General features: G+C 46.7%; 2 protein-coding genes across 6 annotated transcripts in view; one reads left to right on the top strand and one right to left on the bottom strand.

The window, feature by feature from the left end:
- The window catches only part of LOXL2 (lysyl oxidase like 2), a 97279-nt gene extending 84718 nt beyond the window's left edge, over nucleotides 1–12561 (top strand). For 4 of the 5 annotated variants that reach the window (XM_073324947.1, XM_073324949.1, XM_073324951.1 and 1 more), the window contains 6 exons: nucleotides 972–1137; nucleotides 1823–2066; nucleotides 6501–6616; nucleotides 7476–7612; nucleotides 9808–9919; nucleotides 10467–12561. In XM_073324947.1, the coding sequence (XP_073181048.1) occupies nucleotides 972–1137; nucleotides 1823–2066; nucleotides 6501–6616; nucleotides 7476–7612; nucleotides 9808–9919; nucleotides 10467–10546 (855 nt within the window). In that variant the 3' untranslated portion in view covers nucleotides 10547–12561. Of the gene's footprint in view, nucleotides 1–971; nucleotides 1138–1822; nucleotides 2067–6500; nucleotides 6617–7475; nucleotides 7613–9158; nucleotides 9244–9807; nucleotides 9920–10466 lie in introns of those variants that run through there. The other variant, XM_073324952.1, reaches the window with a different exon arrangement.
- R3HCC1 (R3H domain and coiled-coil containing 1) lies at nucleotides 12476–27524 on the bottom strand. The gene is made up of 9 exons (XM_073324751.1): nucleotides 27517–27524; nucleotides 27320–27465; nucleotides 26216–26345; nucleotides 24156–24293; nucleotides 20170–21397; nucleotides 19051–19223; nucleotides 17124–17194; nucleotides 15856–15951; nucleotides 12476–13215 (listed from the first exon to the last, which is right to left on the bottom strand). Exons 1-9 carry the CDS (start codon nucleotides 27522–27524, stop codon nucleotides 13073–13075), a joined length of 2133 nt encoding a protein of 710 aa, XP_073180852.1. The 3' UTR covers nucleotides 12476–13072.
- Nucleotides 27525–27969: the final 445 nt, after the last annotated feature.

The raw sequence follows: 27969 nt of genomic DNA, 5'->3' as shown, positions 1-27969 counted from the left end.
TTGTTGCTTGTTGCTTCCTGCCTCCCTGCACAGCAGCGGCTGGTCACACACTCTGGGGAGCCTGGTACCCGTATGAAAAAGGGATTCCCATCCAGCTCATTAAACTGGAAGTGGCTCCTGGCTAATTTAATGTGGAGACAGGCTGATGAATTGCAAAACTCATCTTGTGCAAACATTAGCCCAGCTCCAGGATCTCTGCATGCCAGGTGGCCCATGACTGAGGTTAGCACAGAAGCCAGGCCTTCCCGCATGGTAGCCCAGAACACTAACCACTTACTTACAATTTGCTCCAAAGGGTAGTGGGATCTCCTTAGCCTTTGAAGGCTGGGGCAAGGGTTTTCAAACGTGACTGGTGATTCTGGCTGCCCAACTTGTGAGCTCTTAAAGGGGCGGGCGGGGGGCTGAGTTTTTACACAGTGCTGAGCACCCACCCTCTGAAAATCAAGGCCTCTTTAAGGTGGTTCAAGTTTAGCAGACAAAATCACCTGGGCCCTTTTGGAAATCTTGACCCAGGATTCAAACCTGGGTCTCCCCTATGGTGCTGCAAATCATTAATAACTGGCTTACCTGGTTTTTGAAGTGAATAAATGTGCCCCAAAGTGATAGATGTGAGAGCTCTGTCTCTCTTCAGAATAAGCATTTCCTAACTTGATGGCCTCTAAATGATTTGCTTTGAGGGGAGCATTACCTCTCCAGAAATATGAAAAGGGCTCGTTCCAAATACAGATGCAAATGTTCATGCATTCACAAAGAACCCTGATGCTGTCTCCCGTGCTATAGTTTGCCTCGTACTCACTTGCCCCTCACTCCAGTGGGAGTTATGGGATTTGGATGGATCTAACTTGCATATCAAAGTACACCGGTGGGGTCTGTCCTTCCAGCAGTGACCTGTGCTTGGACATTCTCCCAAAGAGGAGCACCTGCCACTGGAATCAAATGACCCATTTCTCTCTCTCTCTCTCTCTCCCTAGGAAACTTGGTACTGGCACGGAGATGTCAGTGCCAATGACGTCATTTTGAGTGGCGTGAAGTGTTCCGGGACGGAGATGTCCCTGGCGCACTGCCGGCACGACGGGGCCCAGGTGTCGTGCCCCAGAGGTGGCGGCCGCTTTGCCGCAGGAGTTTCCTGCTCAGAAAGTGAGTTACTTGGTTTTCCTCTTCCAATCGTCAAGACACCTAGAAAAGTGATACTGATCATGGAGATTTCCCTTCCAAAGGGCTTTTCTTGGGATGCTGGGAGGAAAGAGGGAGGCTCCTACCAATCATTGGGCCATCTTTCTATTTTAACACACTGGCAAATGTTAGGATCCACTGACTGTCTGAATAATACAGAGTTAAATGTCCAAAAAGCAGCAGTAGGGACGTAGCTTTTTATTTGATGTTCAGTTCATTGATTTTCTTTCTTCCTCTCGTGCGCCTTCTTCAGTCTCTACTTTCATTCCGTCTTCGGCTCCTCTGTAACTGCTTTCTCCAGCATCTTCTCCAGCCCTTGGCTTTCCACCTCATATTGGGAACAGCCTCCTGTTTCCCACGTGCTCTGCCTCTCCTCCTCCAAACTCAGGTATTTGCCACTGCTTCCTGCACTGACCTTCTCACCAGCAACATCTCTGCACTTTCTCAAGCCTGAGCCAACTGCCATGTGTATTGCAGTTTGTTGAAAACCTTGGTTTCAAACAGCGCGGATTGTGGTCCTGTCCTGCCCCCTCTAGGACTGTGCAGCGGGGCAGCTATGCCAATGGCTACAATTGGGATATGATTTGAGTGGCAAACCGTCGCTTTGGTGTGGATAGGTCTAAAGACATTTTCCTTTCCCCACGACCAGCTGCCCCGGATCTGGTGCTCAATGCCGAAGTGGTGGAGCAAACCTCCTACCTGGAGGACCGCCCGATGTTCTTGCTGCAGTGTGCGCTTGAGGAGAACTGTCTGGCCACCTCGGCTGCCAACACGTCCGTGTCCACTGGTTACAGGAGGCTCCTGCGCTTCTCCTCCCAGATCCACAACAACGGGCAGGCTGACTTCCGCCCGAAGAATGGCCGCCACGCCTGGATTTGGCACGACTGTCACAGGTGAGTGCTTAGGTCCCTCTGCATTTGTTGCGAATCAAAATGCAAGCACCAAAGACACAGTCCACTCTGCTGCCCTCTATTGGCCATGAGAGATGAGGTGGCTCCATTTCCTCATGGACATGGGCACATCCACATCTCAAAGCCACCATCCCAAATAGCACTAACTGGCCTCTTCTAGATGTTTGAGCCATTATCATTGTGCTGCACACCACAGCCACTCAGGCTTCATGGAGACATCTGGGATAGAACTCGGGTCCTTCTGCTTCAAAAGCACAGGCCCGGAGCACTGGAGTAAAGGAGAAGCTCCTTAAGAGTATATGGCCTGTGACACACACTTAAGCAGTTATGATTCCAACCAATAGCAAACGCATACACACAGTTTATTACAATATAAAATCACTGATGAAGCCAGGTAGCACAACTGATTGGAATCTCATTGTCGCTTGCTTTACTGAGAAATCAAAATTCACTGAAGGACACCAGAAGTAGCCTACGCTGAGCTGTTCCTGGGTAAAATTCCTTACCTCCCCATGGATGATGCAAAGGGGTTTGTAATACAGAAACATCGATGGTTCCATAACCCTCAAACAAGAGCTCACCACCTGATTGCCCTAAGCTAAGGGACAGGTGCCAAGAATTGTAGGAATGGAAGAGACCTTGGGAGGTCATCTAGTCCAGTCTCCTGCAGGACTAAGTATTATCTAGACCATGCCTGACGGGTGCTTGTCTAACCTGCTCTTAAAAATCTCCAATGATGGAGATTCCACAACCTCCCTAGGCAATTTATTCTAGTGCTTAATCCCCCTGACAGGAAGATTTTCCTCATGCCCATCCTAAACCTCCCTTGCTGCAATTTAAGGCCATTGCTTCTTGTCCTGTCCTCCAAGGTTAATGAGAACCATTTTTCTTCCTTCTCCTTTAACAACCTTTTACATACTTGAAAACTGTTATCGTGTCGCCCCCTCAGTCTTCCCTTTTCTAGACAAAACAAACCCAGTTTTTTCAATCTTCCCTCATAAGTCATGTTTCCTAGACTTTTAATCGTTTTTGTTGCTCTTCTCTGGACTTTTTCCAATTTGTCCACATCTTTCCTGAAATGTGGCACCCAGAACTGGACACAATACTCCAGTTGGGGCTGTACCAGCGTGGAGTAGAGCGGAAGAATTACTTCTCATGTCTTGCTTACAACGCTCCTGCTAATACTTCTCAGAATGATGCTTGCTCTTTTTTGCAAGTGTCACACTGTTGACTCATGATCCACTATAACCCCCAGATCCCTTTCTGCAGTGATCCTTCCTAGGCAGCCATTTCCCATTTTGTATGTGTGCAATTGATTGTTCCTTCCTAAGTGGAGTACTTTGCATTTTTCCTTATTGAATTTCATCCTATTTACTTCAGATTATATCTCCAGTTTGTCCAAATTGTTTTGAATTTTAATCCTATCCTCCAAAGCACTTGCAAGGCCTCTCAGCTTGGTGTCGTCCACAAACTGTATACGTGTACTCTGTATGCCATGTTTTAAATCACTGATGAAGATATTGAACAGAACCAGACCCTGGACTGATCCCATTGGGACCCCACTTCATATACCCGTCCAGCTTGACTGTGAACCACTGATAACTACTCTTTGGGAATGATTTTCCAACCAGTTTTGCACCCACCTTATATTAGCTCCATCTAAGTTGCATTTCCTTAGTTTGTTTGAGAAGGTCATGCGAGACCGTATCAAAAGCCTTACTAAAGTCAAGATATACCATCTCTATCACTTCCTCCCACCCCCACCTCCATCCATTTGTTACCCTGTCAAAGAAAGCTATCGAGTTGGTGTGACACAATTTGTTCTTGACCAATCCATGCTAACTATTACTTATCACCTCATTATCTTCTAGGTGTTTGCAAATTGATTGTTTGATTATTTGCTCCATTATCTTTCCGGGTACAGAAGTGAAGCTGACTGGTCTTGTAATTCCCCAGGCTGTCCTTATTACCCATTTTATAGATTGGTACTCTGTTTGCCCTTTTCCAGTCCTCTGGAATCTCACTTGTCTTCCACGACTCTTTAAAGATAATCGCTCATATCTCCTCAGTCAGGCTCCCAGAAACCTCCGCTCCCATTTCCCTTCCTTTTTCCCTTTGACCAGCTGGAGCCCTTCCTCCTGTATCTCCTTCCCATTTGACTCCCGCAATCAGCCAACCTGCTTTTAATGAACCAAGGTCCATCTTCTGGGCAGACTTTCATTCGAGTCAGGACATCTCCACCATGCTCCAGCGAGGTTGGAGGGGGTAGGGCCAGCTCCACAACTGCACAAAACAGATGGAAAATAAACAGGAGATCTTGCCTGGCAGATGGAAAGGGAAACCAACTTGAGATTTACCAATAGAGAGAAGAAACCTGCATCCCCTTTGTCGTTGCTTTCAGCACCCTACTGGGGGACAGGTTTCCACTGTCTGCCAAACAGTGAGTGAGCATTTATAGGGAGGGATCAGTAGAGAGGCTTCGGCAACGCAGTACCTTCCACAGGGACTATTCTATCCAGCTGACCCTCTTCACCAGCTTCCAGATTCTTTGTGGTCCTCTGTACTGCTTGCCGGCTCCGTTCCTCTCTGAGCCTTCAGTAGTTGGCTCTTGCTCAAGGTGGCTACATTGTGAAAGAGTCCCTCTTATTACATAGAGACTCATACAATACCATGGCCCAACAGCATCCAAGCACTGAGACTGGCTGTTCAAAAGGAGCAAAGGTCTGTCTTTTGGAAAACATCTTAAATGAAGTGAGGAGAGGCTCGGGAAGAGGCTACAGGCCCTCTGTGTGCTTGAAACTGGATTGTTTACATGGAGGAACATGAACTATATTCCTCTTGCATCTCTCCAGTCTGTAAATACTGGAATATAAGCACCAGTTGGAATGATGCAAACACATATTTTAGGAACTGAGTCAGACCCTAGGTTCTAAATGTTTTTGCAGCGGAGGCAGCCAAAATAGACGACTTCAAAATCAGCAGCTTGGCTACCACAGAATGCTCCTCTTTTTTCCAGTCGTCTCAGGCCGGGACTGGAAGCCCCTGTTCAGCAGGCGTGTGATACAGGAGCAGGACAAAAATGGAGAAAAGCCACTTAATGCCCAGGTGAAGGGAGACTTAAGAACATCCGGCAGCGATTTCAGTGAAAGCAATTTTGGATGAAGAAAAATCCTCTTTTCCTATAGGGAAAAAATGCTTTTCGTTGGTCTGGAAGCACATTTTAGTTAAATGAACACATCTGTAGTTTGATGTTGCAAACATCTGACCGACAGTATTCGGGAGCACCATTTACTGAGAAGCCCTGATTTATTTTTACAGGCAGAAGGCTAGTTCTGCTTTCTGTTCAAGTCGAGCCACTTTTTAAAAGCTCTTCAGCAATGTATTTTGGATTAGGCTCTGTGCAATTGGCCCAATCCCGCAATCGGCTCGGTGCGGATGAACTCTTGGGGCCCATCCCGAGTGCTCCTAAAATCCATGAGGCTTGGCACGGGTCTGCTCGCAGGGATCAGATGGCAGGATTTGGGGCCTGTTTTGTTCACGTGCTTATCACCATGGTATCTGAGAGCCTTTGGTGGTAACCATGCTGGCAACAACCATGTTCCAGCCACTTCGCTCTACCACTGGTTCCAAGGAGCGGGGGACAAATTCTGATCTGAGTTATGTCAGTGTAACTAAGCCCTGACTGAGCAAAGCCCATGCTTAACTTTAAGCATGTCTTTAAGTCCATCCGTATTCAGCAAAGCACTTATGCACAAGTCCCACTGACTTCAGTTGGACTTAAAGACATGATTGAAGTTAAGCAACTTTGTTGAATCAGTGGCTTGATGCACAATATTGCTCCCTCACACACACACATTTATCCACACTGTTGGAACCACCCTGACTACAATGCCATTGTGTAGAGCAGGAACCTGTCTGACAGCAGGGCAGACAGGATCAAGCTGACTCTGTTAGTACCCGGTTAAAATTATGAAGTGGGCTGTGTGTATGAACCCAGCCATCCTGTTTGAGGCAGAGTGAAAGGAGCTCAAAACTAAATTTACCTGATTCTGCTGTTAATTTCTGGCCAGTAACTTAATGTTCTGTGCCCTTTGAACTAAGGTGGCTAAGGTTTCCATCTCTCTGAGATGCGTATGTGGCCCCAGTCGCTCTTGGTTTCCCGCTCTCTAATGCATGAGGTATGGCAGCATTCATCCATTTTAAAGGGGAACTGAGGCACACAAACTAAGTGATTTGCCCACGGTCCTACAAGATGTTTGTGGCAGAGCAAGGAATTAAACCCAGCTTTCCGAAGTTGTGGGTTAACGCCCTAACCACTGGATCATCCTTCCTCTCTAGGGGTTACGCTATGCTTTTAAGATGGCAGTAAGTTAACAGCTATCCTAACTAAAGACTATATTTCTTTGTCTCTTACAGACATTATCACAGCATGGAGGTTTTCACACACTACGACCTGTTGAACCTCAATGGTACCAAGGTGGCCGAAGGACACAAAGCCAGTTTCTGTTTGGAAGACACTGAATGTGAAGCAGGTACTCTTGCTATATCCACATAGTGTGGGAAGTTTGTGTAGGGAATTTATTGGTGTTCTCAGAATCCAAAGACCCAGCCATGTCCCTTAGCAGGGAGGATGGCAAACTTGCTCATCCAAGAGCTGTGATTGTTCTTGAGGCAAAGGAGGTCAATGCTTCCTAGTCTTTAAACCACGAAAAGAGTCGAAATCTATTGGTGCTTACAAAAGGTTCCTGGTGCCATTACATGAAGAATAACGAGCTTCAAACGTGCTCAGCTCATTGGGTGCAGGGCTGTTTGGAGTCAGAAATGTAAGGCCAGATTTTCCAATGACACAAGTATTTCCTAGCCACAGATCTGGGTGATTAGGTAGGAAAAAGGTGTGCATGATATCATCTTGTTCTCTGCCCCTGCAGACTGTTATAGCTGCAACATTTTGGATGAGACCTAAAGTCTCTTGAGGGAGTTGAAGGAACCACTGGTACTTTCTACATGAGAAGTGCTAACCTGCTGTCACGGATAAATTCCAACTCATGTATTTACATTCTGTTTTCCTAAAACTCCCCCTCTAATTTCAAAAGGACACAGAATTATTTACTTCCTCTCATGTAGCATTGTGGCCTTCTGTCACAAACACTGCTGCATTCCACCCCAGAAGTGGCTGCATTTCAGGGGGCTTCCTATCCATTGAGTTCATAAATGCTGCTTTGGGATGGACGCACTATCCTAAGATACGATATTCACCTCAGGAGCACTGTGTATACGCTCTTCTGTTCACAGAGGAACTGCCTGTCTCATAGTGATGTTAAGAGAATACCCACCACACCAGCTGCGATTGTTCTGACATGCACTCTGTGTCCACACCTCTTTCCTCTGTAGATGTGCAGAAACAGTACGAATGTGCTAATTTTGGGGAACAAGGAATCACAGTGGGATGCTGGGATGTCTATCGTCATGATATTGACTGCCAATGGGTTGACATTACTGATATCCCACCAGGAGATTACCTCTTCCAGGTATGTGGGGACTGGAATGTGGGCAGTGGAGGTGGTCACTTGTCTACTGGTATCTAGCAGCAAACTGGTTACATTTCTATCAATCTTAAGTGATTTTAAAAATAAGCTCAAGGTAGCATGGCCAGTTACAATAGACAGATCATGAGAAGAGGTGTAGGTTAGATACTAGAAAAAAAACTATTTCACTAGGAAGGTGGTGAAGCACTGGAATGGGAGGTGGTAGAATCTCCATCCTTAGATGTTTTTAAGGCCCGGCTTGACAAAGCCCTGGCTAGGATGATTTAGTTGGGATTGGTCCTGCTTTGAGCAGGGGGTTGGACTAGATGACCTCCTGAGGTCTCTTCCAACCCTAATCCTCTATGATCTGCACCATATTTTGAATACCGTACAATTGTTCCAGCCTTCCTTCAGAAATGCTCTCAAGTCATTTTCGGACAAAAATTTAGGTGACTGGTGATAAAGTGTTTTACAAACCCCCGTGTAAAGAGCATTGTCTGTAATTTAAGGAGTGAAAAGAATTCTGATCATTCTCATGCACTCCTTTCAACTCCTTTCAACATTGCAGCATGGGAATCCACTAGTGCTACTTCAGTCAGTTTCACGTTAATGCTACTTTCATTGCCCAAGTGAACTGAAATTCAAACCAACTATGGAAAGGGTAAAAAATCTAAAACCTTTCATGTACACAGAGAGCAGAGAGAAAGCTTTTTAAATAAACTAGTTTGGTCTTGACAGCTGTCCTATTAAATACAATCAAGCCTCCCCTTTTCCTGTAAGCTTTGAGGCAGGTCCAGTGTCTTCAGTTGGGACTGAGAAGCACCTAGCTCTTTGGGCACTGCGAGCATGCAAATAATATTGCAATCAAATGTGAAAAATCCTCTTCCATGCGAAACTGTTTCATTGTGTCTAAGGAAATCTCTTGTGATGTAGCAAAGAGTTTTAAAGGACTTACTAATACAGCTGGTCAGAAAATAAACTGAAAAATAGTTTGAAAAAAATGCAGGCTTTTAAAAATATTCTGACCAGCTCTTCTTCTTAATTATTTGTATTACCGTAGACCTTGGAGCCCTAGTCCTGTGCCAGGCGCTGTATGGGGTGGATTTGATTTAAATCACCACTCAGAAAGACTTGATTTAGTCATGGCTTTCTACGTAAAAGTGCATTCTTGTTGGTTGTTATAATCTTAATACATATTCTTCACAACTCAGAGATAGATGTAGGCTTCATATTTAGAAGGTACACACTATACATTTTTAAATAGTGATTTATTTTGAAAGTTTTCAGATTAGTTTTACAGCTCTATCAGAAAATGAAATGTTTAATTGGTTATTTCATTTACCAAAGGTAATTGAAGCAGATATTTATGAAGTCATTGGGCGGTAAACTATCATTAGTCTTAGGAGGAGACCATCACCAGACAGACACTTTAAATTGTTTTATTTAACTAAAACAACAACGTTAAGTATTCTGTATTTTTTTCTTCAACAGCAAACATATATTTTAACAAAACAACCCTATGTCCCTCACTTCTCACATTTATCTCCAGACTTCTTCTCCTTGTCCAGATCTATTCCACCCCCAACAATCTTCTATTCCTTGAACTTTTTGAACCTTTGCACTTTTAGAGAGAGGTAAGGGATTGACTCTGTGTACACAAATTTGCAGAGGGACAATAGAGTTGAGGTCTGTTATTTCTCACCTCTCTATGTATTTATTTATTTAAAAACATTTTTGCTGTTAACAAGTATGTTGTCTCTAGAGCCACAAATCCACAGTCTGAGAACTGCAAGACTGAGCATTGAGTCCCATTGGGTAGATTAGAAAGATTAACCTAAATAATCTATACGGGAACCCCATGAAATTGGGTCCCTAATCCATGAGCGATTGTAATGTTTAAGAAAAGTTTTGTAAATGAGTTCCATGAATATATTGTCTCATACTATCAAGTAAGAATGTAAAATTCCTATTCCATACTGAGATATCTTTGAGCTATAACGTATCTTAATTAAAGCTACCTTTAGATTGGTTTTTTTCTTCAAAAAGCATTTTATCAAAAAAAAATCTGTTTCTTTTAAAGTCATTGTATAGCACCAGCATGGATAAAAATCAAACACCAAAGAAAGAGACCATCTTCTTTGCCATTTACATTTCACTGAACATCTTTCATTGGTTCTATGATGTTTACCTTTTCCCAGATCGTCATTAACCCAAACTACGAAGTGGCAGAATCGGATTATTCAAACAACGTGATGAAGTGCAAGAGCCGGTATGATGGACAGCGCATCTGGATGTACAACTGCCATCTAGGTAAGCAGGAGCACGGGGGAAGCTAAGCTGAGCTGTTCAAACAATAGCTGTTGCTATGGCATGCAGCGGGAGCTACAGGTTAGAGCCAGCTGCTGGGAGTCAAATTGTGTGTTCTGCTTCTGCCACTAACTTGCTCTGTTGTATGGGGCAGGTCACTTACCAGCAGTTCCTGTTTTTGCGCAGGTGCAAAAGATGATATTGGTCGATCTCGGAAGGAAATTGTGGGATGTTGGGTGAGGTGTACAGCCAAGTGTTAGTTTTATTCTTCCCCTCACTCCTTCAGTAGTGTATGAACTGAAGCTGAGCTATATGCTTGTCAAATGTTAATAGAATTAAATAGCCAAAAGGTAAGCAATGGCCCTTGATCCAAGTTCAGAACTCCCCGTGGTGTGGAGGAAAACTCACCTTGTGGCAGCTTAGAAACAGAGGCGTAATTTACTCAATTTACCTGGTTTGTTGTGCATCTGCCTTTGGTGTCAGAGGCATAATTTACACAGTCTCAAGTGATACCTTGCTGACGGTACCTGGTTCTCTCTGCCTCTCTCAGGTGACTCCTTAGGCCAAGAAATGGAAGAGAAGTTTGATCACTTCAGCGGACTCACAAATAACCAGGTGTCCACGCGGTAGAGCAGCCGGCCTCCCACCCATTATTTAAGGAAGCAGGGATGCCTGTTTGCAACTTCCCTAACCACTGCACAGGAAAAGAAACCAAGTAAACAACCATGGACTTCAAATTAGCATCGTAAGTTATTCTCAGCGACACCCTCCATACCCATTTCAGGTGCTCAGCACACTAGGAAACAGAATTCGCTTTGTAACTTCACTCCTAATATTAAGATGATTTGGAACCAGACTTTAATTCCACTAGGCCCCCATGTCCTCGCAGCTAGGGCTTCACATCCATCCAGGCTAACCTGTTCACTGGAGACTCCCTCCCACCTTGTTCATCTGCACAGTTCCAGGCTGCAGTGAGCAGATTGCAGAGGTGGCGGTGGTTTCCTTTGGGTGAGGACAACCTACATGTGTCCCTACCATTGACAGTGTTTCAACATACTTCCCTCTCAGCTGCCTTGCTCCTGTCTTAGCATCTTTATGCTTTGAGCCGAGTCTGAACGGACATTGCTTTTCTAAAGGTACTTAAATCCAACTCCTCCTCAGTCCTGCCATGAAAATACCCAATTTAGCACATAGCTAAGAAAAACTGGAGCACCTTCCTGACACCAGGAAGCTGCCAAGTGTAATTTAATACTGTAACATAAGCTTGTTCATTTCAAATGCTCCACTCACAGTTTGATCTTTAAAAGGCACATCTAAAGCAGGGCTAGTACGCACTGTGTTCTCTACAGTACTTACCAGAACTCCACACAGCTACAAGTGAATTATGCAATCTAGACCTGGAAAAGTTCCATTATTTAGCACACATCCTTGTGTTGGGAGACTAAACAGCATTTCTGCTGCACACTAAGCTGTTCATCCAAATGATTTTATGTACATCTATTTCCTTCCAACACCTTTTAAGATAGATATTACATCTGAGCCTTTTCTTTAAAGGGTGAATATAGTTAATCATTGTATCATCAATATACTTTTACAAAGATAACTTATTGGCCTTTACTGTCAGGGATCTGGATCTTTGCGTTATGTCAGACCACCTGTGTAAGCAATTTTTTAAAAGAGATTTTACACGTCGGTAAATGCATAATGGTGCTAAGTGTGTTCCTCTGTTTGTTTGAGGACACATGTTGCTACATGTCTTCAGACACACACCTACTTGAATAAAAATCTCCTTTGCCCAGAAAAGAGTTTTATATGCCATTTTTGTGTATGTTCATTGAGTGACCTGGAAATTTAGTTCTTTCACCCCTCTGCCATGTGGCTGGGGCAAGGGACTGGGAGCCAGGATACCTGGGTTCTACTCCCACTCGCTTGCTCTGAGTCAGCAAACCAACTAAAGGGACTTCAACAAACCTGAGCTCTAGTCACTTCTTAAGTTACAGCAAAGGCTGGTATTGCATCAGCTGAGTGCAAATTGGAAAATCACTTAGTTATACTAACATTACTGGACTGAAATGTTTTATCTTATTACGCACCTAAAGTGTGATTGAAGTTGGATGTGTCCCTTTAACCTCATTTTTGCTCTCTCTAACCTACCTCACAGGGGTGTTGTGAGGTGTAAGGAATGCCTGCCAAGCCCTTTGCTAATGTCTATCAGAGGATCTTCAAGTATGTATCTAATAAATACTAAGTTATTCCTCTCTGCCTAGAGAGAGGCATCTGGCTAAAGTTTTGCACCTACAGTAATCTGGAAAGCTCCATTTTGTTCTGAGGAGGAGAGACTTTAGTAAAGGCCTGAGCCTGAAGAATGTTCAAAAGCCTGAGCTCCTGCAGTGGGAGTCTTGCAGCATTCTCTCAGGATCAGGGGATGTCAAGTTCTGGCTTCCCCCCCAAATCAGTGGATAAGAACACTCCTTGAAATACTGCACCATCACAACCCTGAGCATGCTTGTTACATACTGTGTATCCAGAAAAACTGATGCTGCCACATGCATTTGCTGCTTATCAGTTTTGTGGTATAACTTTATTTTAACAAACGTCAGCTTTACAACTTCAGTAAACATTAAACAGCTATTGACTCCTGCAAATGTGTTGCTCTGTGTTTCTTGCTTCCAATCAAGGCCCAAAGTATTCCCTTCTTCCCTCCCACAACGTTCAATCTAGGGCAGCTCTTATGAGAGGCTTTATACATTTTAAAAGAATTTAGTGCTTAGATCTAGGAGGCTTTGCTGTTGTAGCTATCACAGCCCATGAGTGGAGATTACCAATCACCCCAAAGTGGCAATGAGCTGCTTTGGCAGGGTGTTGATAAACACCTGCTGGGGACTAAGATAAAATGCTCTCCCTAGTAAAGAGCTAGTTTACAGTGGCCTCTGTACCCTGGATTAGTGAGAAATAATTTGAAAAACTAGGTGGCCCATTTCCCAGAATGCAACAAGGGAGTTCAATATTAACAACAGTAAACTTGTTCCCTTCCTTCATTTAAAGGGGGAAAAAAACCCAACTCCACAGTGTGTCCTAATGGCAACTCACTGTTCCGCATGCAGTTTGCTATCCCACCCATGCTCCTTTGAAGCTTGTCTTCAGCCCAGGGTCAGTTTACTCTTCCAAGTTCCCAGGATGTAGCACGTCACCACCTGAGACTCTCTGCTTTCTGTGCTGCAACCCCAGAGCCCTTGTCACCAGCCTTCTAGCCACTGCAGTGTCAGTCTGGGGTCTCTCTTTAGCCAGCTGAAGGAGCTCTAAATAAAACAGATGAGAAATCAAACAAAATGGAGGAGAGGGGGAAGTCCCCCTAATTAAATTCTCTTAGTTTAGGAACACACTCTCGTAGCTAAACTACATAACTGGGAGTCAGCTCTTCCACAGAGTCACCGTGCAATTACAGGCAAGTCATTTCACCACTGTCTCAACCATCCTACCTCACACCAGGGGACTTTACTGACCTGCCTCAATGGGATGCTGAGGGGCCAAATTTATTGTCTGTAATACACATAGATTCAAAGACAAAAGGCAAAGTGTTATATTCAAATAGCTTAACCTGGTCCCTCACTGCAGTGGTAGAGAGCCTTCAGTGATTAAAATTCACCAACTGCTTCAGAACCACTCCTGGCAAAATTTAGCAATTCAGATACCAAGAAAAACTGACATCAGTTGAGACACTCACTCTGAAAGCCTAGTGCTAACCCCTCGGAAAGCAGACTGCTTCAACTCCTAAACATTTTGAAATGATTGTGTAGATTTTAAAAGGCTTTTCTGAAGAGCCCATTTGCCCAAGGTTATTGGCAATTGCTGCTGTTAACCACCAGCTGGCTTGTTAAAGCTTCAAAATGATTACTTTTTTTTTTTTTTTAAAAAGAAAAGCCAACATTTTACCAAGTCCAAACCCACAGGCTCAATAAGCGTTCGTTTAATATACAGTGGATTTGATACCAGTAGAGTCGTTTAACTGTTTGCAAACTTGAAATCATCCAGTGAGCAATATGGCTTGGCCTGGGTTATTAAAAGATTGTTCAAACAAAAAAACTGGAGGCAGCCCAACGGCAGCAAAAAAAACAAGAGGGACAGTGGCTCAATTTATCCATTCCACAGCTTGGAAAATAAATCACCAGTATTCCTGACAAGGTTCTAAAGGGGACACTGTCAGCTAGTTTAGGTTTTGGTAAAAACGGGGTTTTTTTTAATTAAATACAATTTTGTTCAGGTTCAAACATTCCTCCGCAACCCTGATATCACACCCCTAGCCTAGCGCACAAGAATCAGGATGTGAACTAGACCAGTCCCTTCACCATACAAGCTGAACAAAAGTGGGAAAAGCTAATTGGATTTGTTGAAAAATTCAGTTTCAATAATCTAGCCATGCTAGTAACTCAGGAAGTGGTAAAAAAATGACAGTGTCCTTTTAATTAATACTGAAATTTATTTTGACTGCAATATACTGGACAAACACGGTAATTATATGTACAGTGAAATCTTTATATTGCGCCAAGATGCATGACATTTCACTTTTACTGCAGCAAGCATAACTGATTACAGTATGATTTTAAAGTAATCAAATGAACTGAATGTTACTAACTCTGAATGGCTAAGCTTAAACAATTTTATCTGAATCTGCTACTGAATAATAAAAATTATGCCAACCACAAAGTACTAACTGCTATTGGTTTCATTTTCTGTGATATTTAATTGTTTGAACTAATTAGCGTAGGGGGAAAATGTACCATGAGTCTCTATTAACATCAATTAATATACACCCCAGATCCCCAACATCAATGGTGGAAACAGATCTCATTCTTGACTGCTATTTATGCTTTATACAACTGAAGCAAGTGGCATCGAAAAGGAGCCCTACATTCACCAGAGTCCGTGCTTCAGTGCTGAGGCCCCACTGAAAGCAATGGAGTTTAAGCATGTGCTTAAAAGCAACCAGTCAGTCAATCCCGTCTGTACTGTCAGAGTGCAACACAGGCTCTCTTACCACCAATCTAATTCTACCCCCAAAACTTTTGGTACCTCTCCCTGAAGTCAGTGGGAACTGTGACTGTACCAGAGCGCGGAACTGGCTCCTGTGTTACTGTACACAATGCCTCCTGGTGGGACTTGCTGCTTTTCAAAAGGATATTTACTAATAATGCATTCAGCAGCAGGCTGCATTTAGCAGAGGACAGGTGGAATAATGTAGAAGTTACGGTATTTAACAGGCTACGGACAAGATTTTTAAGCTTGGGTGTCCATAGGGTCTGATTTTCGAGGGTGGGGATATCCCTGCAGCTCTCTCTGATATTAGAGCTGTCTGTGAAAAGCAACTTTGCAAATCAGGTCAGTTATTTAGGTGCCTAACTGTGGGCACCCAACTATAAAAATTTTGGCCTATGCTAAAAAATAAAGATCTGTGATCTTCCTCTGCATGCTTTGTTCTCCTGTTACAAACACACAAGACAACTACTTGATCACGCCACTCCTTAAGGCAGCAGATGGTTTTGAGGTGTGCCACAAAAGTCAGAAAAGTGACTTGCAACAAGACTGAGTTGGTGTGTTAATACTCTTATTCCACCTCTGATGTGCTCCCCTTCACAGTCACTTTTCTAATCTACAGACCCAGCTGGATTCTTTCTGCCTCAGGCATCATAACTCAAAATCTTCCATGAGCAGAATTAAGGTGACAATTGATGCATGAGGCAGAAAAGAATTCAGCTCACCCTCCTACACCACAACAGTGCCAATAAAGCCACAAGAGTAAACACCTGTTCTTAAAGCAGTAAAGGTCTTTACTGTGGGTTTATTTTTAAATCCAGTATAATTAATAAGTTAGCCACAGTAACCACCCCTAGCAGCAGAAGATATGCAAAACAAGGAGCAAACGCAAATCAAAGGTTTCTTACTTGGTCGCTGAAGTGCCTTGGTTTTAGACTGTCTTGTCCCATGGATCAAAGATCGGATCTTTAGAGAAGGATAACTCTGTCCCAAGGCCTGAGATGCTTCAAAGAATAAAGATCGCTATGGTCAACAAGCTGAATTTTTGTAACTATAAACAAAGTTCAGTGAACACACCACCACTGAAGCCAATGGAATGACACCATTTTATCTCAGCTGATGATCTGGCCTTAGATTTTTAGCGGAATTTATTCAATTCACTCATGTTGAATCCCGTAGGCCTTGGGCCTGCAAGATTCCCACTGAAATTTGTAACTGCTTTGTTCAGGACAGATCAGGGATGATAGGATCAGGCCCCACATATAGAATGAAGGCTTTCTGCATATACGCACAGCCAGACATGAACTGCTCTAAGGAACATTATGAGCTGGGGGTCAGTTTGCCATAAGGTCAGGTGTTTTGACCTAGATGTCACAAGCCGTTAATCATGTCCCCTTTGTTGTAGGCTTGCTAGAATTTTGTTCATTTTTGAGAATAAACCCAGTTGGCAGAACGGATTCATTTCTAAAATGCAAAATGATTCACACACTAATTCCTTATACAGGGAGTCCCAGCAGCCTGGTTATTACCCAAGCCAATTAAAAACCTGCAAAGCAGAGTTTCCGCAGAACATGTACTTCATAGAAGAGAACATCAACAATGCAGAATTAATTCTAGGTTCTTGTGTCAGAAGTTGAACCTGTGGTTTAAAGAAGTTTAAAGTTGGGGGAGGTGGCAGGGCAGGGAACTGGCATCAATGTTTTGCAGCTGCTTAGATTCAGAACTGGAATGACTTGGCATGCACTGTCAGCGGTATCTCCCATGACCGTGACAGAAGGTTGCTTCATTCAGGAACCAGGACGCCTAACAGCTGTGGGAGAGACTTTCACTTCCATAGGGTGTGCAAGGGTGATGAGAAGTTAGAGAACTCTCCACGCCCACATAGGGAAATGGATTTCTTTTCAACTGCCAGTGAGAATGTGCGATTTGGGATGAAATTGGATTTAATCCTAAATACGATTTCCTTACCAATACCACGCTGTGGACCTGGCTCTTCCACATTTCACCTTACCAGAAGGAATGGGGCATCTTCTTTTTAGTAACAGAAACCCAATGACCCCCACTGGAATTCAGCTTACAGGGCAAGTGGAATTTTAAGGTTCCGCAACTCTTTACCGTGCAACATTGGTGAAGTCCCACCAACGCCATAGGTTACTAAAGAATCAAGTCACGTTACCTGCTGCCAGACTGGAAAAGATACCCAGGGCATGAGTGTCATCGACCCACTGAATTTTGAAACCACTCTTGCTACAAAGAAAAAGGAGAGCAACACCATAAACAATCTGGCAAATAGCGTCAGTTAGTAATATCAGTACTTAGGGGTGCTTTTCATCCCTAGATACCCAGTGCTTTACAAAGCATTATCCCCTTTTTGTAGGTGTGGGAAGACAGAAGTAGAGGGGCGAAGTGGAACTTATTCAAGGCCCCACAGTGACTTAATAGAAGAGGCGGGCACAGAATCCACATATCCTGAACCCCACTCAAGTGCCCCCCCCCACCAAGGGCTTGTTGCCCCCAGTGATTACACATTTCTTTAAAAGAAACACATGGTTTAATTCCAATCCCAGATTTGGGATGTGTCATGGAAAGAGCTAAGCGTTATGTATCATTCAGACAAATTGATTCCTCCAATGTCAACAGGAATGCGGGTGCAAGAAGTGCAAGCGTCAGAAAGGGGTACCAAAAAAAAAGGGGGGAGAGAGAGAGAGAGTTTTTAAGCGCATGAAAGCCAACCAACCAAAACATTCAAAGACTCCCCAGCAGCACTGGAAACTCCAATGCCATTGCTTTATGCTAGGGGCATGAGAACTGGAAAACTATCAGTTTCGTTTTAATGATAGCCTTCAGCCCGGTCCCCCATCAGAGCTAAGTGCATAAAGTAAATGCCGAGGACAGACTGTAAAAAGTAGCTTGTGTCTTTCGGAGTTAACGTTACTATTAAGCTACAGGGTCTCCTGCAGAAACTTACCACCACACCATTATGTACATTAAGCAGGTGGTAGGGAAGAGCATGAATGCGTATCCATCTGCAGATGCAATAATCAAACATTTTTGCAGAGTGGACGCTGGTCACAGCTCCACTGTTAAGGGGATGAATTTTGTTCTGACACGACAATCAATGCACTCCTTAAGGAGCTTTCATTGGATTACTGCCTCCGTGCTACACATTTACACGATCAATCTTACCTCTGAAAGAGCAAAGTAAGGACCCAATCCTTACTGCATTTTCAGCAGCGACCCCAAGGACTGAATATACTTTAGGAGTTGAACTCTAATCAACAGGTGTAATTTTACGCAGGAACTCTGATACTACAGTGATGAGGGCCGTTTAAGGAAAGATAGTCCGGTGGTTAGCACGCTAGCCTAGAACTTGGGAGAGCTAGGATCAGTTCCCTGCTCTGCCACAGACTTCCTCTGTGACCTTGGGCAAGACACTTAGCCTCTGAAAGGTGCGGAACTGGAGTGTTGTGAGGATAACAACATTAAAGATTGTGAAAAACAGAGCTTTACGGATGAAAGGCCGATATAATATTATTATTATAATATCAGCACCTACCTAACAAGCAGTCCCACTGAAATCCATATGATACTCACATGACTAAAGTCATGCACCTTTGTACGTGTTTGCCGGATTAGGGCCTAAAGAATCACGATTTCTATTTTTATAGAGAAATCGAGGATAATACAAATAAACCACCTCGCTCTCATATAGCGCCTTCCATCACTACATCTCAAAAAGGTTAACAAAAGGAGGTCAGTAACATTATCCCCATTTTATAGATGGGAAAACTGAGGCACAGAGCAGCAAAGTGACTTGCCCCAGGTCACCCAGCAGGCCAGTGGCAGAGCCAGGAATAGACCCCAGGTCTTCCGAGTCCCAGTTTGGTGCTCCAGCCACTAAAAACAATGCAAAGACAGAACTGAAATGCAATGAAACTTCGTCAGATTCTTGCACTGGCCCTTGAAACAATTTATATCGTGTATGCAAGGCTGCACGCATCCTGCTCACTTCACTCAGGCACTTGGCACCACTGATGTCAAGCGGAATGTCTTTAAGCTCGGACGGCAAGCAGGAACTGCCCTGTTCTGAGGTAGGTACTTACTGGAACTCTGAAAATGCTTCCATCAGATGCTCCGTTTTCAGGGATGGCAGGAAATCGTAGATCTCTGTAACATGTCCAAAATCTCCCTCATTGATCTGTGCATCCCCATAGCTGGAATAATCGAACTGGATCTTCTCGACGCTAATGTCCTTTACAGTCAAGTAAGTTGCAATCTGGGAGGAGAAGAGTGTTAGATGTCAAGGTGCATTTCTAATATTGCAGGAGAAGCCAATGAGCAAGGACATTTAGGGGTCTTCAAAAATGCAATGTTCTATCAAGCACAAAGTATGCCTGTACATTTTACATATACAGGGGCTAGGGTGCAAGCCTGGGATGAGACCTGGGTTCAATTCCCTGCTCTGCCACACCCTTCCAGTGTGACCTTGGGCAGGTCACTTAGTATCTCAGTTCCCCACCTGTACAATGGGGATAATAGCACTGCCCTGCCTCACAGGATAAATGCTCTAAAGATCATGAGATGCTCCGATACTACAGGAATGGGAGCCATGTAAGATACTTAGGACTGATCCCACCGGAAAATGGCATAACCAGTTTAGCCACCAGCTTTCCCCTACACGCTGCTCCAACCAACATGCCTGCACCCTGCTCTGGAAAGACCCCTATAGGGATGAGAGGGGAATTCAGCTCCCATCGCCCATTCAGTCTTTGGCCTGTGCTGTTCAACAGACCCAGTTAGCAGCAGAAGGGCTTTAAGATGGAGACCCCTGGCTGCTAGGAAATGGATTGAGACCCACCTGTGTGTACCACACAGCCCACTGCCTGAGCCATCCACTCCCCAGTCATTTCACAGTCACACAGTCTAGAGAATACTTAACCCTACCTCGAGGGCAGGGGACTGGACTAGAAGACCTCTCGAGGTCCTTTCCAGTCCTACGATTCTATACTTTTAAGTGGTTCAATAAAAGCAAGCAGGAGCCATAACCAGACGTCTGCCAGAGCCATGACAAAGAGGTGTCTCAAGGGCTCCTCCTCTCCCTTTTAGAGGAAGACGACAGAGCCTCTTAAAATCACTGCCACATCTCTAATCCACAGCCCATCCACTGGTCATTACTGTCACAAATCCAGTCTCTACGGTAACATTCCCATCAAAACCTTTACCTCTTGCAAGAGTTCAGCGCCACAGTCCTCCTCTACGCTGCTCTCCTCTTGCTCATTCACTGCAGGGTTTTCCATGCCTCTATCCTCTGCAGACAATTCCAGCCCACACCGCAGTCTGCCCACCAGCACTGTACAATCCTCATCCCCATCTTCTGGTAGTGATATCTTTTGGGCACGATCCAGTACAGAGGTATCCATGCGGTGCTTATCCTGGTCAGCCAGTATAGATGGTTTTTTACCATACTCCATTCCAGGGGCATCCATACCTCTTTGATTCTGGTTTTCTGGGAGACTTAGGTTCTGGCTACGCTCCAATATGATGGTGTCTGTACAGCCCTCATCCTGGTTTTCAAGTACTGAAAAGTTCTTGCTTTGTTCCAATAAGGAGGCATCCACAGACTCCTTATTCTGGTCTTCTGGCAGGGACAGGTTTTTGCTACACTCTGATAGAGTGGCATTCGTAGAGCCTTTATCCTGGTTTTCCAGGGCCAGTACGTTTTCGCTACACTCCGATACAGTGGCATCCATGGTGTCTTGATCTTGATCTTCTCCTTGGTGCCGGTTTTTGCTACACTCCAATACAATGGCATCTGTACTGCCGTTATCCTGGTCTTCACGTTGAGATAGGGTTTTGCTACACTCCAATGCACGGGCATCTGAACAGTCTTTATCCTGGCCTTCCAATACAGATAGGTTCCTGGCACACTCCCACACAGGGACATCTGAACAGTCCACTGGACACGTGTTACTTTTATCACCACGGATTTCACACACAATATGTTCTTCATATGCCTCTTTAGGGCCCTGGACTTCAGGAATTTCCTTGCTTGGGACTGGATCAAGATTACTTGCTACCCTGCTGGAATTTGTAGTGGCCTCAAAGTTACCCAACTCCTCTGGGGTCCCATCGGTTGCACTTTCAATGCAGCTCCCTGCCTCTTGCACCACATCACCATCTGGCTCAGCTCCAGCTCCAGCCAGGTTTTCGTTTCTCAACTCCTCCAGTTTTTCGCGCATCACCCTGGGGACATACAAAGCTTTATCCGGCTTCCTCCGGGGCTGCCGCCTAGTCCTGCCGATTCCTCTGTTGACTTGAGAGCCATCGGCAGGTACCTCCGCATGGCGCGGCCCCGCGGCTCTGCCTCCCCTACTTCTGGGCTGGAGAGGGCGGTGGGATCTCGCTGTGGTGCTGCAGGAACTGTTCTGATCACCAGGCTCCTCGGGCAACCTAGTGCCAAAACAGCAGGGAAATACATGATGTGCTGGGACACTTCATGCTGTAGTCAAACTTCAGCAGGAGCAGCTTCCCCTCCTTCCTATTACAAGTCAGCACTATTGACAAGATCAAAAGTACAACCATACACACCGTCACCAACGTAGTGCATGCACGTGTCCTTCACAGCAAACTGCGGCCCACAGATCACTTGCTGGTGATCTGTGCAGAGCTGGCTAAGTTACTAGGGCACTGGCTTCACACCCTCCGCTCCAGCTGCTTCCACAAGGGACTAGGCTCTTCACTGCAAGGGAGCCTGGAGGCCTGTAAAAGCAGCTGCCATTTTAGCACGCTGTGCTACAGAGGAGGAGGAGGAAACCGAGAGGAGCATCGAGGGAAGATGGAGAGAAAGGAAAGCAGCTACTGGGCAGTATGTCCAGGGCACATCAGGAGAAAAGGACCAAGTGTTAAGCTGCATACACAGGAAGGAGGGAACCAAGCACGTGCATTAGCACATGACAAGGGGACCAGGCGGCAGCGAAGCCTGAGGAGCAACAAATGAGAAGGGGAGACAAGAAGCTATTAATTCAGAAAACCGGCTATGCCAGGGGTGGGCAAACTTTTTGGCCCGAAGGCCACATCTGGGTATGGAAATTGTATGGTGGGCCACGAACACTCACAAAATTGGGGGTTGGGGTGCGGGCTCCGGCTGGTGGGGCAGGAGGGTGCTCCAGGCTGGGACCGAAGGGTTCGGAGGGCGGGCTGGGGATCAGGGCTGGGGCGGGAGCTGGGGCACAGGAGGGGGTCAGGGGTGCAGGCTCTGGGTGGCGCTTACCTCCAGCAGCTCCTGGAAGCAGTGGCATGTCCCCCCTTCTGCTCCTACGCGGAGGCACAAGCAGGTGCCACCCCTGCAGCTCCCCTTGGCCGCGGCTGCTGGCCAATGGGAGCTGCGGGGGCAGCGCTTGGGGCAGATGCAGTGTGTGGAGCCCCTGGCTGCCCATCTACGTAGGACCCAGAGGGGGGACATGCTGCTGCTTCCAGGAGCCCCGGCACATGCAGTGCGGGGAAAGCCCCAGACCCCACTCCCCGGCAGGAGCTCAAGGGCTGGATTAAGACACCTGCAAGGGCCAGATGTGGCCCCCGGGCCATAGTTTGCCCACCCCTGGGCTATGCTCTGCATTCATCCCTCGATGCGCCACCCAACTGATCATCAAAACAAAGTGAGGGACAGAGTAAACCGTCGGGCTCTAATTCCTGATGGAAAAAAAAATTCTACACCTCCTCCTATTCACTTGGGACAATATAACAACAGCGGCTTCAGACACCCACCCTGCAAAAGCAAGCACAAGTTCCCAGTATTTTGCCTTGCATCATCTATCCTTTTGACAGGTGGATTAAAGGGGCAGCCCATCCACTTACATTTGGCCCAACATTTAATTTCTGACAAATCCCCAAGACTAACAGGAATTTTTCTACAATTTTTTTAAAAAGGGGTCAATGAAAACAATTGTTTTTAACAACAAACATTCATCTCCTGCAGAGCCTGCGGCCCAGACATTGCAGCGCTAAGAAGCTTCGCTCCTCGGTCTAGAATTCCACCTGTCCACCTAAAAGGGACATCACAGCCACTCCGGCCTGAATCCAGGCTGATCGCCAGGCTAACACTGAAAGAGACATAGTCAACTCTCTTTTGACTCAGAATTTTTAAAAAGAGCTTCTACCGAATCTCAGTCCGACAGATGTGTTGAAATGCCCCATACTGTTGTTTTAGGTTGTAATAGGAACTTCTGTTTTTAAACACATACAAATGTCCCTCTGGAGGTTTTGCAACCCAAACATTGCAGCAGTGAGTATCTGAAAACAAAAATGACTGTGCACAAAAGTGAAAGTAATTCTGCTGATTCTTCACAGAGAGAAATGCCAGGGGAGAAAAAACAACGTGACCAAACAGCGTAAGTTACTGACAAACTTATCTGTTTTTTTAATTCTCGCATTTTAATCTTAAAGTGCACATAACAAATAGATGTTTAATACGTACGACTTTTAAGCGGACAACGTCCCTTTAGCTGGGGCACCATAAGGTTAAGTAACTTGTCCAAGATCGCACAGGGAAATGACAGAACAGGAACGGAATTCAAAGAGTTTTGACACCCGGCTTTAACCACTAGCGCACACTCCCTTCCAGTTCGGGGTATAGAACCCAGCACTCCCCATTCCCTGCCTCAGATCTGGGTCTAGATCCCAGGAGTCCTGACTCCCTACTCTAACCACTAGACAACACTCCCTTACAGATCTCGATATAGAACCCAGGCCTCCCGATTCCCTGTCCTGTGCTCCAACTAGACCGAACTCCCTCGCCTTACGCATCTAAATAGAATTCACTGCATTACAAAAGTAGGGTAAAGCTGTTAGCTTTTTGCCTGGATTCAGTACAACTAGGCAGTTTGGTGATTGTCATAGCATCACTTTGACGAGTATTGCTTGAACCCCAAGGGGTGAAATTACCCACAGTTGTAAATTCAGGCCTATTGCGTGAATTGAGGAGGGATAGTTTTGTTGTTCAGCTATGTGACCGGCAGTCAGAACTCTTGGGTTCTATTCATAACTGACTCGCCGTGTGACCCTTGCAAGTCACTTAACCACTCACGGCCTTTTTCCGTATCTGCAGAAGAGAATAGGGATCAAGCCATCCTCACGGGGTGCAGTGAGACCCAGCACCATGAGATGGAAGGCACAGTAAGGGAGAAGTACTGCTGTACCTACAGCACCTTACCTTATGACTGAGTGACATATAACAGTCCTTCTCTTCCATCCTTCCCCAACGGAAAAGCTGCTTAACAAATCGACATTGTCCACAGTCCTGTGGATCAGGTACCTGAGGCGGCTGGACAAGGGGGGGAACAAGAGAACTCTGGAAAAGGAAAACAGGGCATCATCAGCTTGAAATGGGCGGGGAAGGAGAAGCAGAAGCAGACACTGCAAGTCCCCATTAGTGACCCCAAATCACTCCTGGGGATCTTAACTCCATTCCCCGTGGCCAGCGAGCCACATCCCAAAAGCCAATTGGCCTCCTAGCTGGGAGCAACAGCAGAGGGGCTAGAGAGCGAACAGTCTGTGGTGCCTGACATACCCTCGCACCCCTCCAGGGCACGACTGGGTTGGGTCAGCTTGCTCTGCTGTCCCTGTCATGATGTAACTTGCCAACACTGGCAAATTTAGCCTCGCAACACCCCTGCCAGGGAGCGCAGTGTTATTACCCTGCATTGCAGGTGGGGAACAGAGACCCAGAGAGATGAAGAGACTTGCCCAAGGTTACACAGGACAGAGTCTGGAACCGAACCAGGTTTCCCCAGTTCCAGGCCAGTGCTTTCACCAAAAGATTATCCTTCTGCCTTTATCTGTTCTATGGATAAACAAGAGGGCATCAAGGTTGAGACCTTTCAATCCGGCACCTTTCACGGTGTTAAATTCACAGGGAAACCCTTTATTATATGTATCTTCAGAAATTATGAGGTCAAAAAAAAAAGATATTCTGTTTCACATTGCATGGTATTTATACACACACCAAAATCACATCTAGTTTCACGCCCAGTGAAATAGACTATAGACTGGACTTTAATATCTTCCTCAGTCTAAAATACTGTACTAAGCATCCATTTCAAACAACTAGAGTACAAGCAAGTCTACCTGGAACACGTCTCTCTCTCCCATCTAGCCCCTACTCTCTGACACAAACTCATCTGAATCTTATTATCTGTGCACAAGCAGACAGGCAAAACATACTTCTGGAGTGCAGCCAAGCCAAGGGGTTTGTGTTCATCATGCCCCATAGTTGTTTTCTGCTGGGACAGAGAACACTGTGCACAGGAAGGCCTTAGCAGGGAGGGGCTGACGAAGAACAGTTTGATCTTAAACTATTGGTAATAACCCACCAAGCGGGGACATCAAGTGAGCGAGGCTGGGAACTGGCTGTTGTAGAAGTTGCTAGCATCCAGCATAATTCTGGAAGAATAATAGTTAGAGATGGGCCCAGGGCAAAAACCCTGCACTTTGAGAAAGTGCAGATCCAGGCTCAAACTTTGTAACTGATCCCTCTTGCTTTAATGGCCATAAACCATAACCCAGTTCTGAATGGTCTAGGACAGTGGTTCTCAGCCTTTCCAGACTACTGTACCCCTTTCAGGAGTCTGATTTGTCTTGTGTACCCCAAGTTTCACCTCACTTGCTTATAAAAATCAGACATAAAAATACAAATGTGTCCCAGCACACTATTAGTGAAATATTGCTGACTTTCTCATTTTTACCATATAATTATAAAATAAATCAATTGGAATATAAATATTGTACTTACATTTCAGTACACAGCATACAGAGCAGTATAAACAAGTCACTGTCTGTATGAAATTTTAGTTTGTACTGACTTCGCTACGGCTTTTTATATAGCCTGTAGTAAAACTAGGCAAATATCCATATGAGCTGATGTACCGCCTGGAAGAGCTCTGCTTTCCCCCAGGGGTACGCATACCCCTGGTTGAGAATCACTGGTCTAGGACATGGGATCTGGCTCCAAATGTTGCGGCTCAGCCCCCCCATCTCTAATAAAATCTTTCGTCCTGTAGGGCCCATCTGAAGTTACAGACATACAGCAGCAAAGAAATGCAGCCACCTCTGGATGGAGTGCACAGCCACCCAACACCACAAAGCATCCTGCATGACAGTGGGCAAAGGGGACCATAAACATCTTATTATTCACATGGGATAAAAAGGGCCCAGGTTTTGTGGCCCTTATCTGAAAGCTCCTGCAATGTAAACGGCACAACATAAGCCACCTACTTCTCATGCTGGTTTTGGAGCAGAAAATGGTCCAGTTCTTCGGAGACCTTGCAGACGAAGTCATTCTCATTAGGGGAGAGGAAGACACCATCCAAGCAACGCAGCGCCAGGGTGACAGTGGGGAGGTGGCCTGATGGAGGGTGGGACGCAGAGGGAGAGGGTGACAAAAGGCAGCAGGGGAGGGGAGAGGGGCACTCATAAATGCTTTAGCTCCTTGGTACTACTGAGGTCTACAGTGGTTCTGCGCTTTGGAGTAGGCTGCATAGCAGAGCCCGCGCCCACACCCTCCACCCAAAGTCCTATTGCATCCTGTACTGACATCAGCAAGGCCCAAAGGCAATTCCCCGCCCTCCCGGGATCCACCATGGCCCCCACCCGCAGCAATCCCCCAGCCTCTCCAGCATCCACCACCCCAGCCCCAACAAGACCCACAGCAACACCCCCCACACACCTCTCCAGCATCCACCCCCAGCAACCCACCCCCCCGCGCAAGCATCCACCCCCAGCGGGACCCCCAGCACCCCGCCCCCCCAGCATCCACCCCCAGCGACCTGCCCCCTAGCATCCCCCCGCCCCCAGCGAGACCCCCAGCGACCCGCCCCCGCCCCCCAAGCATCCCTCCGCCCCCAGCGAGACCCCCAGCGACCCGCCCCCGCCCCCCAAGCATCCCCCCGCCCCCAGCGGGACCCCCAGCGACCCGCCCCCGCCCCCCAAGCATCCCCCCGCCCCCAGCGGGACCCCCAGCGACCCGCCCCCGCCCCCCAAGCATCCCCCCGCCCCCAGCGGGACCCCCAGCGACCCGCCCCCGCCCCCCAAGCATCCCCCCGCCCCCAGCGGGACCCCCAGCGACCCGCCCCCACAGCATCCCCCCGCCCCCAGCGGGACCCCCAGCGACCCGCCCCCGCCCCCCAAGCATCCCCCCGCCCCCAGCGGGACCCCCAGCGACCCGCACTGGGGGCGCAGGGCCAGCGACCCAGGCCCGGCCCCCCTCCGCTCCCCGGGCCCGCCGCCGGGTGCTCGGAAGGCCGAGGCGCAGCCGCCGCCGGGCCGGAGGAAGCGGGGGGCCGGGGCCGGCCTGCGGGGCGCGCCGGGGCCCGCACTCACCGGCAGGCCGGGGACCAGCGGCAGCGGCACCGCGCGGCGTCCGAGCCCCGCTCCTCGGCCGCGGCTCCGCCTCCGCCGGCGCCGCCCCGCGGCCTCCCCGCAGAAAGCCGGGCGTGGGCGGGGACTGACCGGCGCCGCCCCCCCGCCTGCCGCCGGCGTGCACGCTGTTTGCGTGAAGGGTTATTTATGGGGATGGCCGGGGCATCTGTGCCTGGCCCGGGCCCCCGTGCTCGGCGCTGTACACGCCGAAGAAAGCGCTGACAGGCTGTGAGGCAAACACAAGGGCCGCAGCTCCACCCCTGGAGTGTGGACACTCAGGACAGCGACAGACAGGGAAGGGGTTGCTGGAGTGAATTCATCCCCACAAGAGGCGGAAGCTAGGTCCACGGACGCTTTCTTCCATCCATCTTGCTGCGTCTACAGGTAGGTTAGGGTGACCGGGTGTCCCCATTTTATAGGGACAGTCCCGCTATTTGGGGCTTTGTCTTATATAGGCACCTATTGCCCTCCTGATTTTTCACACTTGCTATCTGGGCACTGCTGGTGAATTGCTTATAGCACTGACATAGCTTAAGTCCCCAACCCCGCAAAGACTTAAGAACACAACTTCAGACACATGAATAATCTCAATGCACTTAATACGATGACAC

The sequence above is a fragment of the Lepidochelys kempii genome, chromosome 26 (genome assembly GCF_965140265.1).
Source record: "Lepidochelys kempii isolate rLepKem1 chromosome 26, rLepKem1.hap2, whole genome shotgun sequence".
NCBI classification, from domain to species: domain Eukaryota; kingdom Metazoa; phylum Chordata; order Testudines; family Cheloniidae; genus Lepidochelys; species Lepidochelys kempii.
This window is presented reverse-complemented; position numbering and strand designations above follow the sequence as displayed.

Excerpts from the sequence above, each read along its gene's own strand:
- R3HCC1 (XM_073324751.1), bottom strand. Across the intron at positions 26,346-27,319 it reads CGCTGGTCCCCGGCCTGCCG|GCCACCTCCCCACTGTCACC; the intron begins GTGAGTGCGGGC and ends ACCCTCCATCAG. Across the intron at positions 17,195-19,050 it reads GAAGCATTTTCAGAGTTCCA|CAAGAGTGGTTTCAAAATTC; the intron begins GTAAGTACCTAC and ends TTTTCTTTGTAG.